Source organism: Emydura macquarii, unplaced genomic scaffold (assembly GCF_026122565.2).
Source record: "Emydura macquarii macquarii isolate MOO-44397 ecotype Brisbane River unplaced genomic scaffold, CSIRO-AGI_Emac_v2 contig_1477, whole genome shotgun sequence".
In the NCBI taxonomy this organism is placed as follows: Eukaryota; Metazoa; Chordata; order Testudines; family Chelidae; genus Emydura; species Emydura macquarii.
Genome location: NW_027131614.1, coordinates 17,667,810 through 17,686,523, shown reverse-complemented (window position 1 = coordinate 17,686,523; position 18,714 = coordinate 17,667,810). Strand labels below are relative to the sequence as shown.

At 41.5% G+C, this 18,714-nt stretch overlaps 1 protein-coding gene across 1 annotated transcript in view; it reads right to left on the bottom strand.

Annotated features, from left to right (window-relative positions):
• Positions 1-11,759, bottom strand: part of NSMAF (neutral sphingomyelinase activation associated factor) — a 54,160-nt gene extending 42,401 nt beyond the window's left edge. The window contains exon 1 of the mRNA XM_067553729.1: positions 11,059-11,759. Coding sequence (XP_067409830.1) covers positions 11,059-11,111 — 53 coding nt within the window. The 5' untranslated portion in view covers positions 11,112-11,759. The remainder of the gene's footprint in view (positions 1-11,058) is intronic.
• Positions 11,760-18,714: the final 6,955 nt, after the last annotated feature.

The window sequence follows — 18,714 nt, the reverse complement described above, 5'->3', positions numbered from 1 at the left end:
GACTCACATTGGTATCTCCCTGAAACGGCGCACTGAGATTGTTCAAGTCTACCTCCACATCAAAAGAGAAAAGGACTATTTATACATGTTTGTTTTAGCTTTTTAAAAATCATACTTGAGATGGGGAATTTCCAGACTCTGTTAGTTACTTCCATGAGGTGTGCTGGAACCTGAAATACAGATTGGTAATGGAGGTGTATGGGACTAGTAACTGGATGTTTGAAAAGCATTTGCTAGAATGTAATATATTACAAATTTGTAAGAGATTATATCTATTTAGTGATGTGAACCTGCAAGGTACTGTGTGACCGCAACTCCCATTGATGTCAGTGAGTGTTGAAGGTGCTTAGTAACTTACAAGATTAAGCCCTAAATTTCCGGTCTAAGTTTTTAATACTGTACATATCACAGCAGAATTTAAATGCCTACATAAGGGCACTTTCTGTAGTAACTTAAGCACAGCCAATATTGTTTTGCTTGAAGAGCTTTCATTTCATAGTTCTGCTTCCTGTACTGTGTCATTAAATTAATGGATTGATTTACTAAGATACCTGGAAAATCAATGTGATGACTAAGTGGAAGATTTTTTTTTTTTAATTTCATCTTCAGAAATTAAAAAAATAATCTTTCCAGAGATGCTAAGACACAAGTACAGAAAACTGCTTGAGCATCTGGCCATAGGCAACAAAGACTGTTATCTACTCCTGAACATTGCAAAAAAGTGTTGGCACAAGCCAGCAAACCTGTAGAGCAGATGTCCCCAAACTTTCAGCTGCTAGGGCCACATCACTCAGTCTTGCTCTTATGGTGAGCCGGAGCGCTTCCTCCTGGCCAGGCACTAGGCCCACGTCACATATAAGAGGGACGGGACTGGGGGGAGGGGTGGGGCCAGGAGGGCGGAACGAAGACTTGGCATGCCACTTGTGAAAGGTTGCCGACCCCTGCATTATGTTATGAAGGGCTGCATGTAATTGTAATGCCACTGGACTCAGCGGGTCAGTCAAAATGTGTCAGCGGGCTGGATGAGGCCCACAGGCTGTAGTTTGGGGACCCCTGCTGTGGAGGAAAACAGCCAAACGTCCTGACACCAAGTGTGTGCAAGAATCCTGGTTTGTCCCTCTTCTTTTCCACCCCCCGCCCCACCATTCCCCCACAATATGTAGCCCCCGCCCCAACCATTTCCAACTCCTCTGCCCCTTCCCATCCCATTAAGCCATTACTTGGCATGATAAAAGCCATTAACATGTGATAAATTGCTTCCCTTGCTGTCTCTAGCCCTATGGAGGGCTGCACATTACCTTGGTTATGTAGCCCAAGCGGCACACTGAGCTGGGGCGCTCATTCCTGCTACCAACCACCAACTGGAACTCCTTCCCCTGCTTCATCCTGGCTTCTCCCCAGCCATGCCCTAGATCCACCAAGTGCACCCTTCCCTCACACTCTGGTCAGGTCCCCCAACCTACATAGGGATGATAGGTATCTTCATTTTCTGGATTTCAGATGTTTAAATCTGTGTTATCTTCAGTCCCCTCCCACTCCAGAACCCAGCTCACATGGAGGGGTAGGTAGAGGAGCTCAGACACCCAAAGAGGAGCAGGGTCCCTTTCCACCCATTCCCATTTATCCCATTCCCCATCCCTCACTGCAGACTCAAACCCCTCTTCTTCTATTACCACCTACTCCTGCACCCCTAATAACTCATCCCCTGCCTCGGAGAATTTGCTTATGTATTTTTTTTTTTTTTAAGAAAATAAGTTTCAGCATCTTCTGAATATTCTGCTGTACTCAAATTACATTTCCCCTAAATAAGAACCACCCTTTGACAGAGGCAGCTTGGAGCACTATGTCTGCTTTATTCACTTCAGATTTCTGACCTGGTTTGGATTCAAACCTACAATACCTGGGATGGTGCTCAGATTCAATGACCATAACACCTCCCCTCTCCCAGGTCTTGAGATGCTGAGATAGTTTTCCAGATAGCTAGCCTCTCTCTTCACACACGTGCTGTATAATCTATTAGCCACATAAACAGGCACATAAGCCTCAGAACTGCTTTGCATAGACAAAACTGGAGAACCAAACTCTTTTTCAAATAATGCTTTAATTTGAGTTCCCCCAGAGGCTAGTAGGCGCCAAGCACCCTCGAGCCAGGCACCCTGATTTGAGATGATCTGAGCCCTGACTGTACCTTTCTCTCTGCACACAAAAATCTTATTAGTGTGTGTCATCTTTAAGAAAATCTGCTTCCCCCCCTGGAGTCTGTATCTCAGGAACCTGTTGGTCAAACCTACAAACAAGAGGTATATATGAAAGCGAGGATGCCAAGTTCTATGCCTTGGTGAGAAGACCATTTCTATCATTACCATCCTTAGCTCCTAAGCAGAGAAGATACTCGCCAGATCCTGCTAAGGAATTCACCTCATGTCAATCTGCCTGAAAATTTGAAATTTCACCACTATCCCTCTCCCTTACCATCAGGTCTCTAAGATGTCTGCTTACCAAACCAGCTCAACCGTATTCACTAAGAGAGAAAATTTTAGTTAACTACACAGTTCTAAAGCCCTCAGTAAGAGAAAATAAATAAAAGTTCCATTTCTAACCTGACCTTACTCTCACCCTTTCAAAGGTATACTCATTTGAAAGGAGGCAACATTGCTTAGGATTTCCAACTTGTGCAGCTTTAAGCCTCAGTTTTGCAAGTTGCTCCACATAGGTAAACCTCTGCGTCTGCACAGAGCCCCCACTGAAGTTATTAGGCATCTGTCTGTGTAGAATAGCTTGCAGCACCAGAATGTCAGTAAAATCTGCAATGGCTGGAATCACCAAGTTATTCCTAAACTAAAACTTGGTCTGTTTCTAAAATTTTAGACACTATTAATTGAAGAAAGTATCCATAAATAAGAAGTGACACTCATTTACAGATATCTGAACATGAGAGCACTCATTACGTTTTTTGTTTTTGATATTTTGCACCAAAGAGGATGAGACAAGGTTATTGGCTTGGAAAAAAAGCCAAACAATTGTTTTATTCAGGATTCACGAGCAGAGCCTTTATGCTGCCAATATCTTACACACAAACAGAACACTAATGCAGAAACAGATAAGCTTCCCGAACAGGAAGCAGAGTAGCATGCAAGATGTGGTGCATTAGAGATCTGTTTATAAGATCCTCTGTATGAGGTGTCAGATCAATGAGTTAGTCCCACCCCCATATGTGCATGCTAATCAGGGTGAATAAAAATCAATGATTTTTTTTTATTATTTAAATTTATCAGATTTTTTTGCTTTTTTTTTTTAAATCATCAATACTAAATTTGTCTCCCATTTAAAAAGTAACAGTTACGATTAAATCTCATCATAAACATACTAACCCTACACTTACCATCTCACAAAAACAAATTAATGGCTCTAGTCTGTCCAGCCTAACTACTGCCTCTTGCTTCTTGAAAGTTCTGGGCTTTCAGTTTCTGTCTCAGCAGACTAAAATCACATGTGCAAAGATAGACACAAGCTGGATAGGATTATTGTTGTTCTTTGCTTATGTGCTGGACCTGGGCCAAGGAAGGCAAAGGAATTAGTTAAGATGGTGTCTTAAAGACAGACACACAAAGGACAGAGGCAGAGTAGAAAGGAACAGGGTGTGGACTGGAAAGATAAAGGGAAGACATTATTCAGTACATAACACAATTTCCTATATTCCCCCACACTTTTGCCACAGAAAAATTGTCATGGCTTCTGGGAGTAAGAGACCCTATCTGGGAATATTTTTGAAGAAATTACTTCCCTGGGTAAAAAAGTAAAACGTGTCAAGTGTGAGTAGTGCAACAAGGAGATGCAGGGCCTAGCTGCAAGAATGAAACATCAGAATGAAAACTGCTTATTGGGAGAAAATGATGTGGATGAAGATGTGGATATGTCTGAAGAATAATGTGGATCTACTAGTTAGTAACTTAAATAATTCACTTCCCAATGCATCATTTTTCAAGACTCTCTCTATTCCTTTTAGTATAAGTGTGATTTAACAAGTACATTCCCAAGCTGTTTGCTATGTTAGATGTTGCTAGGAAAAAAGTTTAGCTTAGATAATCCTTATGTCTTGTTTAATTAGGTAACTAGGTTTAGAATCTATCACTCACGTGTACGGTACAGAAAGCTGCAGTAAGAGAAATCTAGAGTTGCCAGTTACCGCTGGGTGTCATTTTCTTATTTTATATTACATAATACATGCCCCTTATTTTGGAACATCATGGCCACAGACCATAATGGTGATGCCATAAGTCTATTCCCTATTTTACTTCAACATAACTCACTTTTCCCAAGGGAACCCCATCCTATACCTGTTTTCTCAAAAGACAGAAGTGTCAGTGAGTTCTATGGGGCTTACTCCAAAATTAAGTGCACTCTAAGTGCAGTCAGTCTTAGCTTTTATGGTAATTGAGAATCGGATCTGCATCCTTGTTGAAAAAAATGAAATGATTAACTGAATAATAGTGTGAGAAGAATGACTATTCAAAATCATTTTTGAATTTTGTTTCAGGATTCCACTTAAGCATAAGAGACTTTGACTGTGACTGTCTATCTGCAACAACTTCAGTGTCATCCGTTGGTACTTTTAGCAGCAGTGCTGCAACTAAACGTATTTCGGACAACAAAGTATTAAAACAAAAATGAAAGATTTCAATCATCCAGTAAAACCACCACCATGGATGGGTTTGTAGTAAGGACCAGCAAATACCAACAAGACACCATAGATGAAAAGATTGCTTGGTTCATTTATGCCACAAATTCTCCTTTTCGCATAGTTAACAATAAAGACTTCATTGACATGGCTGAGTCCTTACAACCAGGCTACACTCCACCTGGTGGACACAGTGTATGAGAAGGAACTTGAACAGTATGCAAGAAATACTGAGGGGAAATTTGATGAGAAGAGATACTTAGAAGAAGAAACAGAAGGATGCTCCCTAATAACATATGGGTGCAGTGCCCATTTAATGCATCTTTTAACCAAAGACTTAAGTACGTCTTCTCCAGGAATAAAACAAAATATTGCTGAAGTCACAAAATACTTCCATAACAACCATTTTGCTTCAGCTTCACTGAAGAGAGCAGGAGAATTCAAACTAGTTCTTCCTCAAGATGTTTGATGGAATTCTCTGGTTGATTGTTTTGAACAATTGATTAAGAACTGGCCTATTCTCATACAACTTTGTGAAGAAAACAGTGACAAAAAATAGATGGAAGTATCTCATCCAAAATATCTAACATTGGACTAAAGAGGAATGTAGAGGATATGCTCAGTATACTGAAGTCTATATCCATAACCTTAAGAGAAATTGTTGCTGCATTGCTGATGCTGTCGAAATTCGGAAGTCACTTCATGAGACATTGAAGAAAAATACCTCACCAGAAAGTTAAACTGCAGGCAATAAAGAAGCGAATGGATCAAGCACTAACTCCACCTCATTCTCTTGCGAACATTCTCGACCCCAGATGTAAAGGGAGATGCCTACCTTCTGAAGAAGATGATGCTGCCATGACATGGGCATCTCAAAATCATTTCTCAGTTATGCCAGTCATAATAAATTTCAGGGCTGGAGTAGAACCATTTAAACAGTACATGTTTACTGATGATGTTTTGAACAAAGTCACTCCTCTGAATTGGTGGAAATTATTAGCCAGGCACCTTGAAACAGAGTTCCTTCAGTTGCTAAGCCAACTTTTCACAGCAGTAGCTTCCTCTGCAAGCACAGAGAGAATATTTTCATCGTTTGGTATTAGTCACTCAAAGCTAAGAAATTGACTGGGAGTTGAAAATGCAGGAAAACTCATATTTCTGTTTCAGTCTATGAATAAAAATGACAGTGGGAGTGGGGAAGATGAAAGCTAGTTGTAGAAGTTTTAAGGACAGCGTACGTTTAATGTTGTGATGTCTTGTCTGTTAGAGTTAATAAAATTTGAAAATTAAAAAAAAAAAAAAAAAGTTTAAGGACAGCCATCAGCCGGCAATTCAGGAGACTGCTGCAATTGCAAATGTGAAACATATATTTTATTAAACTAAATCTTAAATGTTACATAAAAGTGCTATTGTGTTTGTGTGTGAGATTTAGTTCTTACCATTCCTAATGTATTGTTGATGCATCCGCAGCTTGACACAGGTAATGAGTATTATGTACTATTTCCTAAATTAATAAAAATCAAGTTATCTAAAAAATTACACAAAGTATACCTTCCTAGATGTTGTAAAATGCTGTACTGAGTTGTAAATTAACATGTTTTAGTGATCACATATTTCATAAACAATGGTGCAAATCTGAAGTAGTATCAGTGGGAAACTTGATTTAAATCAATTATTTTCTCTTGGTGATTTAAATTACGATTTAAATCAATCCACCCTGACGCTAATAGCCAACTGCATAGAGAACTCAACTCAAATGCTACAATGATCTTACAGGAAATAAAACAATACTATTTTACTTGTAAATTTTATAACTAAAATTAGTGTACTTTTTAGAAGCTTAATTTTATTTCCTTCAAATAGCAAAAATTGTTAATATGTACAAAATAGAAGATTTTAGTATAAGTCAATTAAACAGGACACAATACATCCCTCAAGTAATTTTCTTACAAAGCATGTGGGAGATAAGAAGTGCCAAAGAAAAGAGAATAGTTGTCTACCCATGTGAAAGGGATATTTATGTTCTAAACTTATTAAAGATAGCCTGCAAAGGAAAAAAGAGAGTAGCTGGAAAAGTAAGAGGTTTATAAAATCAGATATTAATGAAGTTTGCAGATGACACCAAGTTGGGAGATATTACTAATAGAGAAAGACCAGGATATCACACAACAAGATCTGGATGACACTGTAAACTGGAGTAATAGAAATAGGATGAAATTTAATAGCAGAAAGTTCCAGGGCATGCACTTAGGGACTAATAACAAGAACTTTTGCTATAAGCTGGGGACGCATCAGTTGGAAGTGACAGAGGAAGAGAAGAGGACCTGAGCGTGTTGGTTGATCACAGGATGACTATAAGCCGCCAATGTGATGTGGCTGTGAAAAAAGCTAATGCGGTCCTAGGATGCATCAGGCGAGGTATTTCCAGTAGAGATAGGGAGGTGTTAATATCGTCGTACAAGGCGTTGGTCAGACCTCATCTGGAATAGCGTGTGCAGTTCTGTTCTCCCATGTTAAAGAAAGATGAATTCAAACTGGAACAGGTGCAGAGAAGGGCTACTAGGATGATCCAAGGAATGGAAAACCTGCCCTATGAGAGGAGACCCAAAGGGCTTGGCTTGTTTAGCCTAACCAAAAAAGGCTGAGGGAAGATATGATTGCTCTCTATAAATACATCAGAGGGATAAATACCAGGGAGGAACAGGAGTTATGAGTTCAGCACCAATGTGGACACAAGAACTAATGGATATAAACTGGCCATCAGGAAGTTTAGACTTGAAATTAGACAAAGGTTTCTAACCATCAGGGGAGTGAAGTTCTGGAACAGCCTTCCAGGGGGAGCAGTGGGGGCAAGAAACTTAGCTGGCTTCAAGACTGAGCTTGATAAGTTTATAGAGGGGATGGTGTGATGGGACAGCCTAATTTAGCAATTGACTGATCTTGACTAGTGGTAAATATGCCCAATGGCCTGTGATGGGATGATAGATGGGTTGGATTCTGAGTTACTACAGATAATTCTTTCTGGTGTGTCTTGCCCACATGCTCAGGGTTTAACTGATCACCATATTTGGGGTCGGGAAGGAATTTTCCCCAAGGGCAGATTGGCATAGGCCCTGGGGGTTTTTCACCTTCCTCTGCAGCATGGGGCACGGGTTACTTGCTGGTGGACTCTCTGTACCTTGAAGTCTTTAAATCATTATTTGAGGACTTCAAAAACTTAGTCTTAGGTTAGGGGTCTATTACAGGAGTGGGTGTGTGAGGTTCTGAGGCCTGAGTTGTGCAGGAAATCAGATTAGATTATCATAATGATCCCTTCTGACCTCATAGTCTATGAATCTATAAAGTTAAATCGGATTAATTGAGAGGTGAATGATTTTGACTGAGACTATTTAAAACTTTTTTTATTTTCATAATCATCTATTTAAGGGATACAATTAACTTGTAGTCTAGTCAGTTTCATAAATGTTTGAGGCACTATGTCGGCCTCTCAGTCAATTTTTGTACTTTTACCATCTTATATCTTACGTACTTTTCTATGCTGCTGTTTGAAAAGCCAACAAACAGTGGAACAATAAAACTTACTATACACAAACTGTCAAATACACACAGAAAATAAAATGAAAAAAAAAAATCAAATATTTTTCAGTTATATAGTTACAACATCCAAGATTACATTTGTAGATAAAGGCATCGGGACAAAAATTGTGTCCCTTTAACAATTACCCAGCAAGCAAATAGAAGAAAAGCTCTGTGTTAGAGATTCAACAGCTTAGCCCTTCAATTAAGGATGAAAAAGCTCCCAAGCCACTTTCATATCCTTTAAGGAAGGAGTTTAGGAAAAACCAGGGTGTCAAGACTTTATATTACTGATGTTTTTTAAAAAAAGCAGTGGAGCAGAAAAAACACTATAAATATTTTCAAGTCTCCTTTGTCATAAAAAAGGATACAAACCCAGTATACTAAGGGAGGAGCATCTATTTGGGTACCAAAGGTAACTGCAGGTACGATCTTATTTAACGTAATCACAATTCTGAAGGTTGTGGGTTCAAGTCTTACTCAGTTTCACACTGAAAGGCTACCTCCAGTTCACCAATCTGCAAGATGGGTACCTGGTTCACTGGAACAGGGTAGTCAAAGGCACCAGGACATACCGGCCACATCACTCTCTTGCATATCATTGGCTATGAGATTGATGTAACTACGTCAGCCAGATGAGCCATTAGCTTGAGGGAATTTTGACTTTGATTAATGATTGGAAAGGAGCAAGCAGCATGGAAATTAAATTCACAGATAATAAACTGGGAGGAGTTTCAAACACTAGGGAAGACAGAACTCAATATTTCTTCAACTGCTGAAATTAGAATCACTGGTAGGCAATACATTGTGAGATTATCCTTGAGAGAAAAATACTCATTATAGATTTCAGCGGCTGAGAAGACCTCTGGGAAGAAGTAGTGATGACAATCCACAAATAGTGGACAATGAATTAGACATGAATTTGCCCATGGACCTAGCTGGTGGGTCCCTCATCTTTTCCATCAGCCACTACTACATTTTCCAAGCCCTGATCTCATCATGTTTTTGCAATTTAAAAGTTCTCCATTCAAACAAAAGAAAACCATTCTTCCACAACATCAGAAATCTGGTGGAAAAGAATTAAAGTGTTTCTTTCCCTCTCTAGAAACTGCTTTTGCCCCATCAGAGCTTTAAGGATTCTTCTTCTTTTCTTCCTCCTCCTACTCACACAAGGTTTTTTTCCCCCACTCTGCTTTATACATCTCACCCTCAAGGCCATATATTCCTAGGAATCAAACCCTATGGCAGTTTACAACACTACCCCAAAGGCATTAGAGTGGTATAAAAATTGCATTTTTATTATAAAAAACAAAACAATTAAATATTCAATAATATAAAAGGAATCCAATGTAGAATGCTTTACTAATTTCACCCTGGCTCCCCTTTTCCATTAGCCGTTGGTTAATTAGCCATTCAGTCTGTCTCATCATCATCCTGTGGTTTCCTTGCCAAGGTTGAAGAGCGTAATGCATTCAATAGCTACAGAGAAGCTCTAAGAGAATAGCATTTGTAAAATGGTCACTTGTGATCAGTTTACTACTCCATCCCTATTGCTACTGGCACTATAGTTACTCAAAAGGAAGGGAATCACACTGTAGAGCTGTTTCTCAACAGCCTTCTAAATAGAAATACAGGAGTCCAGTCACAGGAGCACCATCTGGAAGGAAGATAACTACTTTTTGTTCTAATCATCTTACAACAATTCAATTGTTATTATCACACTTATTAAAATAAAAAAACATTTTGGTTCCAAAAAGTTCTAAATGTCAATCTAGATGCAGACAAGACAAATAAAATAGGTCCGCCCCTACTGATGCATAGGAGACTTATTTATCTTTTTTCCTGAATTAAGTGCGTGTACAAAGTATTTTTTCCAGGTTTAATGAGCCACAAAAACACAAACCAAGAGAGAACAAAGGGTTAGGGGAAAAAAGTCATGGGCTAATTGTAAATATGACTCTCTATTAAACTGCCAAAGGGTACGTACATTAAAAATTGACTTTAAGATAAAAACTCAAAACATATAACACTTCAATATGTGTCAAAAATGATGCTTACAATATTTTAAGCTATTGAGAGCACAACTGACATGGCTATTGTTTTAATGTGTATCTTAAGGCAGATCATATATTTCTCTCTCTTTAAAAGACTTCTCCAACTTTAGCTAACCCTATTTTAGGGTGGGTTTTTTTTCCCAGATCAGTTCATCGTTATTAGCGTTAGGCCTGACCCAAAATGTTTCAATCTGGTCTTCCCCATTAACCAGAGGTGCTCAGAACAGGGTTTATGTCATCTTTCCAACCCCAGGCCCCAAACGTGACAATAAACAGATCTTTTATCATATGCTTACATATGTCCTGAACACCTGCTCACAGGATATAAGTGTGTGTGGTGGGGGGGGCGGGACGGGAAGTTGCACTATGGCAGGCACCGTGCAGTAGAAGACACCCCCAGATCGCGAAAAGAGAAGGAACTGTCACCACTGCCCAAATGTGCCCCGCTCCACCTCTTGGGGAGGTAGGGGGCAGCGTCACCACTGACCAACTCTGCCCCCCTTCGCCCCTTGGAGGTTGTCAGCGTTGCCCAAACCTGCCCGCATCTCCTAGCGGGAGATAACAGCGCCCCTGCGGCAGGAGGCCCCGCCGGAGCCTCCCGCCTGCTGCTCTCGCAGCCCGGTCCGGGTGGGCCAGCGGCCCAGCGCCCTCTGCACCGCGGGCTGGCCCCCACCCAGGCTGGCCGGCTGGACCGGGCCGGACCGGGCCAGGCACACACGGACGGACGGACGCACGCGGCGGGGTCCCCACCTCTCCTTGGAGTACAGCTGCTGCTCCAGCCGCCTCTTCCGGGTGAAAGCCATGGTGGGGCCCCCCGCAGGCCCCGCCGGGGGCGGAGAGCGCGGAGCCGGCCTCGCCCTCAGCCCGCTCGCTGCCCGGGGCGCCCGCGCCGCCTCTCGCGCATGTAGCCCGCGGCGGGCTGCGAGCGGCTAGGACGGACCCTATTCCCGCTCGCCGGGCCCGGCCCGGGCTCCACACAGCGCGCGGCGGCGGCGGGGATCTGCTGCCAGCGCCCTGCCCCCTGCTGGCTCCTGCCCCATGCGCGGCGGACACTCCCCCTCAGCGCCGGGCACTGATGTTATTGGTTATTAACGAGGCCTGGCTACCCCGCGCCCCGCCGATCGGGGCTCCCCAAGACCCTTCAAAGCAGAGCCGGCTTTCCCTTGCCCGCCTCCCCATAACCGAGCCACAGAGCCGGGCCGCCCGTGATGATGATTCGCCCAGGAAGGGACGCCCAGCTGCGTCGGGCAGGGCAGGGGCCAACGCCCTGGCTGTGCTGTCACAGCTCTGACCCTGCGGATCTGATGGCAGCACACGGGGCCTTAAGGACATCTTCCTCCTGCAGTCTCTAGCGGATCAAATTCATCCCCCATGGAAATCCATGGCCGTGGAGTTACACCCAGGAAGTACCTGACTCAACTACTTCAGGATCTTTTAGGAAAGGTGACTTTGAAAAAGCCAAGGATTAGAATAGAAGTGGCCCTATCTTGCTAATTAACTCATTTGTATATTTGTCCATTAACTGATCTTTTAATTTAGCTTATAATTGTAACCCTTCTGTCATTCGGAGTTCGTAGCAACAAGGGCCAGCTCCGGTTCTCCTTTCAACAGTACAACACAAAACTGGCTCGAGCCCCCACTCAGTAACCTGGGACAATTCAACACCACCCCTTGGGTGCTTCCAGGGGCAATACTTCCCCCTCTCACAAACACAGAGCCTGAGTGTAAAAAAGAGACTTTTAATAAAAAGGGGGCAACAAATCCACCATTAACTTGGGAAAATGCTGGAACCAAGAGTCACATGCATAAAACCATGAACAAAACATCCACCCCAATGTACGTGGAGCAGTTGTCTTTTGCTTGAGGTTCTTAAGTCCAGCAACAAGAAGTTCCTTTGATGTGCCTCTCCCTTCACTGGTGTTGTCCTTAATCAGGGCAGATTCTAAGTTCACCTCCTGCCCTCCTTGTTGGGGAAGGAAGGTACCCAGCTCACTCCACCATCTGGCTGCTATAGTCTAGCTGCCCTCTCCACTAGCCACACGCTATCACCTTCTGTTATTTTAGATTACCTTTGAGACTTGATCTCTTGATACTCCACCCAGCTCTCTGATTCGCAGTGATTTCAGCTCTCAGGAGACAAACCTTTGTGCTGAATCAGTTAATCTAACAACTTCATAAGCAGGAATTGAACCCATAATCTCACCCTGTAATACTCTTTGTGGGTGCATCTTGAGCTAAAGGCCCCACTGTGGCTGGATAGGAGTACTATCCCACAATAGATGAGTTCAGCTCTAGCAGGCATTTAACAAAACAAAAAGATTTCTAGTGGAATCTTAACTAGCTCTATCTTTGAATAGTGGGAGACAGAGACTAAACCATGGGTGGAACTCTTAGACAGAGCCCACACTTCCAGGCAGAAATATCAGTCCCCACCACCATCAACCTTCACAGGGCTCGGGCATCCGTGCCCCTTGCTTAGCCAGTTCGGTTCAATTATAGCGACCCTTCAGTCAGAACAGGCTAAGCACAGTTCTGTTGCCCTTTGCTCATATGATAAGGGGAACAACATTTAATTATCCCTGCATTTAACACTGAAGTGATTTGTAACCCAACACCAGCCAAAAGGGATCATTGGGCAAAGCCATCCCATCATGCTGAGCACCTAAGCAGGACGGGTGTGCTCATGCAATACTAGCTCGGCAGGGGAGAGTTCATTCAGACCCTGCTTACATAACCTTAAATGTTTTGAACTAAAAAAGTAATTCCACATTTATTTAATGTAGTTAAAATAAAAAGTGTAAATGTAGTATTTTCCATGTATAATTATTTTTACTTTACTTTATTCCAGTGGTGCCCATCGGGTGCCCAGGTCTGCCCACACATACACAGTTCCTGTATCAAGGTGTTCAGAATCTAAGAAAAGTAATAGATCAGGAAGAGAAAAATCCAATCCTACAATTGCTTTTACCCTAACCATTTTAGTTCAAAAGGCCCCCATCACCCCAGTGCCTGAGCACCTCACAATCTTTAATTTAGCTTCACAACATCCCTGTGAGGTAGGAAAATATTACTATCCCCATTTTTTAGTGATGGGAAACTGAGGCACAGAACAGATAAGAGGCTTGCCCAAGGTCACATAGGAAGTTCTAGGGTCCTAGTCACTGGATCATACTACCTCCATCAATTTATTTTATGATTTGTATTCCAGTAGTGCCCACTTATGAGTAGTCCCAGTCAGTCAAGGCATATTTACAATTAGAACTGGCTGTAAAAAAGGGAATCTCTTTCACAAAAATACTTGGCATGTTTGATAAAAAGTTTCATCCCAAAGCAGGATAAAAATGGTTGCAGAAAAGGTTTTAAAGACAAATTCTGTTCAGGAGACCCCAAATGAAATTTTTCTGCTTCCCCGCTGCCCTCAGGGAAGGCTTTTCTCAGTTTTACAAGTGCCTGCTAGCTGGCTGCTGGCTAGAGGTGTGAAGAGCTTGGGAGTGCGGCCTCCCAACTAACCTTCCAGTTCTAGGAGTCTATCCCCCTAGGAAGGCTGAGTACTTCACCTCTCCAGCTCCTGGAGCTAGAGGGGAGACAGAGCACACAGATACTGTGTCTCTTCAGTCGCCAGAGCTGGGAAGAAGGCAGGTACCTGGCATTGTGCCTTTCTGTTTCCCAGAGCTAGGTGGGAAGGCAGAACACCCTGGTGTTCTGTCCTATGGAGATAGAGCACAGGCAGAGAAACAGAGCAACCCGGCTCTGTGCCTCTCCATTCCCTGGAGCTAGAATGGAAGGGGAGGAAACCAGCCTGTGGTTCATGTAATCTGCAGTGTGACAGATTCAGTGAAACATTTCCCTCTACCCAGTCTAAAAATAGTGTGGGTCTATCATAATCCCAGCTGAGGTAAGTTTTCATGCCCTTGATACAGACAGTTCACAATTTCTTCTACACATATATTACATACTTGCATGCAATTGTAGCTCATTAAGCTATTTGTGCTTATTTATAGTTACTGTTTTTAATTGTGACAATGGAATTCATGCAAATTATTAAAATAAAATACATCCTGGAAGTTTGGGGGAATAGTGGGTCTGGGGAGGTGCAGTGAAATTCAGTGGGGCTGCAAGTCTCTCTAGGGATAGGGGACTGAGGCTGCAATGAGATTCAGTGAGATTTGGGGAGTCTCTCTAGGGAGAGGTGTCTGTGGTACAATGATAGTGGGGTCTCTCTGGGGCTAATGGATGCAGTGGCAGTGAGGTTGGGGGAGGTCTTTCTGGGGATGGGGGAATGGGGTAAAGTGACAGTGAGCTTGGGGGTCTCTCTGGGGATGAGGGGCTAGGGTGCAGTGACAATGGGGTTGGGAGTCTCTCTGGACCTGGGAAGGTCCTCCTTATTGGGTGCATCCCCAATAACCCCACCTCCAAAGGGAATGTGTGACCAATCAGAACTTAGTATAGGGGGAAGATGCAACCAGTGAACTCTTCCTGCTTCATCCTTCAGCATGTGAAGACATCCATGCAAAAGGGGAAGGCGTGGCCAGAAAAGGAAATATGGGATAAAAGGCGTCCTGTGCTGGTTCAATATGGGACATGCAATTTTTATTTAAAAAAGGGACACCGTCCCTTATAATATGAGACTGTTGGCAACCCTAAAGACAGTACAGGAGGAGATAATTCTCTCCAAGTATTTAGGGAATGGTTTGTGTGAAAGATTCAATACAAAATAAGGGCCAAATTCCATTCACCTTATTCACAGTGACAGTCCCAGAGAAGTCACTGTGACTATTCACGTATTTAAAACTAATAAGATTTGACTATGAAGTTGTGTTGATTTTATTACACACAGAACCATTCAGCACTCAATAAATAAACTTTAGAGCTCTCTACTCCTTCCTTAGCATTACTAGCAACTCTTCTTCACCAGCATATTAATGTATATAGACACTAAGGGCCAGATTCTCAATCCCATGTTAATTTGTTTTGCTTAGGGAGTGTAAAGTCTCTATGTAAAACAGGCATAGCTGGTTTATATTATTCAGTCAATCCCACCACACATAGGGTGTTTCAGGCGCAGAGTATATAGCGTCCCTTCAATTCTCAGACAGGGGATGCAGTAATCTATATGGGACTGCTGCAGTCAGCATCATTTTGCAATAGTTAGGTTTAGGCTAACCTCTTATGCTGCTCTGAATTATACTTCGTTTACTGCTGGTCAGGGTTAAAATTTGAGGAGGTGTTTGGGCGTAAAGACTGAGTTCTAAATTCATCCCAGACGTAACTTGTTAATTTCAGTGAAGTTGCACCAGAGATTAATTTGATTCTAATATTTTAGTTGTCTGAAAGTATTAGCTCTCTGAATGGGATAAGTGAATTATTACATGATCAGATTATGATTTGTCTGGCAATATAGGTACATTAATTCTTTGGGGCAGGGTTTCTCTTTTCATGTATGTTTATACAGCTCCTAGCACAATGGGGGCCCAGTTTTGATTAGGACCTTTGGGCATTCCCAATATATATGAAAAGAAATAAGGATGATAATGATGAGACAATACATTAGAACCGGAATATCCATAGATGAGAGCCTGATTTATTTAGAACAAGCAAAATGGTGCAAGGAATTTAAAGTTCTCAGATTTCTCTCTTTTTCTTTCTGTCTATGTCTGTCACCATAGTATCTGAATGATTTCCAAAAGTTCAAAAGAAGTAACAAAGAATTTGCCTGTTGCTCTCTGCTGTAGGATAAGCCATCTAATTTGCTTAGTCAGGCTTTAAAGCCCTTTTAAAAATCTCAGCCAAGAATCTTTTGTAATGCTTATAAGTTTTTCCATGAACACATATCCCATGATGTGTTAACCCATTTATTTACTGGAGATTCTGAGTCCACCACCACTCTGGCTGCTAAGAGAGGCTGGTGCTAGAGGATGAGAGGGAGTCGTATTTATGCCATCATCACAATTCAGTAAAATAGATTTAGGAGTAAGACTAATTGTTCCAGAAACAGTTAGCTATGGAACATTTCCCCATATATGATCAAAATCGCCATTTTTTTTAACAAGCTCTTTTGCATAAATTTCAACCTGAATCACCAAATGTAAAGAACACACTGAAGGTAACATAAATTCTACCCAAAATCTGATCTTGTGTCATTTAGTAGGATGTGCAAATAGATGCTCGAATGGGTATTGTTATAGAAAGTAACAATGAGTACAATTTAGATTTTGCCCTTTTTGTATTCATAGTGTTATTAAAAAACAGGAATTTTTTCAGGACATAAGTGTAGTTGGGACACTAAAGGAAGAGTGCTTCAACGAGAAAAGGCCCCTAACTCTAGTGTATACCAATATCAACTGACTGGTTAGGAGAAGAGAGGAAGAAGCAGTCTTCTGCATTTTAAACTGATTCTGATTTTTATCCTAGAAGAGAAATGCAATTCTGGTTTCTTGTGTGTTTGGAAAATTTTCCAAGAACAAATTAGGTCTGCCCTGAACCCATAAGCGTTGGATCATTCTTAAAGCATCAAGCTTAGCATCTCCCCTTGATATGAAATACTGTATTTGACATTGCTGCCTCATTATAATAAACTTGACTTCAGTGCTTATGTTCAAAGAGCTGAAACAATATAATGTGTAAGAATCTATTCAGGATTGCATCACTCAGCAATATGCAGGAAATAAATTGAGCAGCTCCTCATACTATATTCCAATAATTAAAACATTAAAAAAATTCCTAAGAGGAAAAAATTAATAAAAGAATGTGCTCACTGTGACGCTGGCAGGCCAGATGCCAACTCTTGCCAAGACTGCAGGCATTAGCTAAGAATTGACAAACTCATAGCTGAAGGCCAGACCAGTTCACTTATGTGTTAGTGATGTTCAAAGTAGGAATTAATCTTATAAGACTGTATTTAGTGGTTAGACTCTATAGAACATTTGTAAGTTACTGTATGCATTAATTTTATTTGTAATGCCTGTATTCCATGCTATAATATGTAAATTTTGCTTTATAACTTTGAAAATGTTTGATCTAAATTTATGAACCCAGATACAAATAGTGTTCTCTCCCTCTCCCCCACTCATCCAGAAGAACTATCAAAATCAGATGGCCATTAAGAAACATTGCAATAAAAAGGATTGGTTAATGGCCCCTATCGCACCTTGGAAATGCTACCTGGAAGAAAGCTTGTCATATGGACTTGGAAACTGAATGAAGGAAATAAAACAAAGTCACAAGAAAATTTTACATCTCTATGCTGTTTGAACTATCACAGAGTCAGAGACAATAAACTGAAGCCAGAGATCCCCAGCCATTACCTCCTGGGTCTGTCCTGAAAGACACTTTGAATTGACAGATCACTACAACTCTGTTGCTCTTAGGGTTTAGATGGTAACTCATTTGTGTGTATGATTGCTTGCTTAACCTGTAAATAACTCTCATTTCTTTTTCCTAGTTAATAAATCTTTAAATAGTTTATTACAGGATTGGCTACAGTCGGTGTCTTTGGTGTAGGATCTAGGGTACCAGTTGTTCAAGGGTAAGTGACTAGTCTCTTGGGACTGGAAGCAACCTGAATATGGTGTGATTTTTGGTGTAAATGACCACTTATCATTGTCTAGTTTGTCTGGGTGGCAAGATAGACTGGAGAGTCTGAGGGGACTGTCTGTGACTCCATGGTGAGACTATTATAGTGATCCAGGAGTTCACACTTGTTATTGGCTTGGTAAAATCTAATTATAGAACATACTATCAATTTGAGGTATCAGCACTGTTTTTGATTGTTTTCCCTGAGTTAGGCATTCATGGTCATGAGCCACTCCAGACAGTGTGACACTCATGCCTCTCTAAAGAAAGGTTCAGGCAGTCAAACTGTGACTAGCTCCGCATTTATAGGTGTTATAGTTTAAAGGATTGAGATGCTGCAAGGGCATCAGTAAGTAGCTAAGAAGAGTTTAAAAAAACTCAAAAACCTAAAGCAAAGGAGATTGGCTATTTTTCAGAGGTTCTGAGCACAGTTTCCATTGACTTCAAAGGGAGCTGTGTGTGTTCAGCAGTTTTGAAAACTAGGCCATAAAAGCAGCCAGCATTTAGTTTACAGCATTGAGTGTCATCAAAGAACGGTGTCATAGCAGGAACAAAAGTCACAATAATCATGCTTAGGGTTCATGAATACGGGATCATCATGGCCAAGTTTGTGCCCAATGGATGGTGTGCAATCTTCTAACCAGTCACAGATGGAAATAGATATTTTCCCTGTCATGGCTTTTTGGGGATCTCAGTAAGATTCTGGAGTCCAATTAGGCCCCAAAGCAGTTATTCAATTTAACAATCTCTGAGCAGATATTTTGATTAGAGGGAGATGTTCTGGAGGAGGAAAGTTCTTGTTCCTTTGCTCTTGTGTTACAGTTGCTCTGCGTC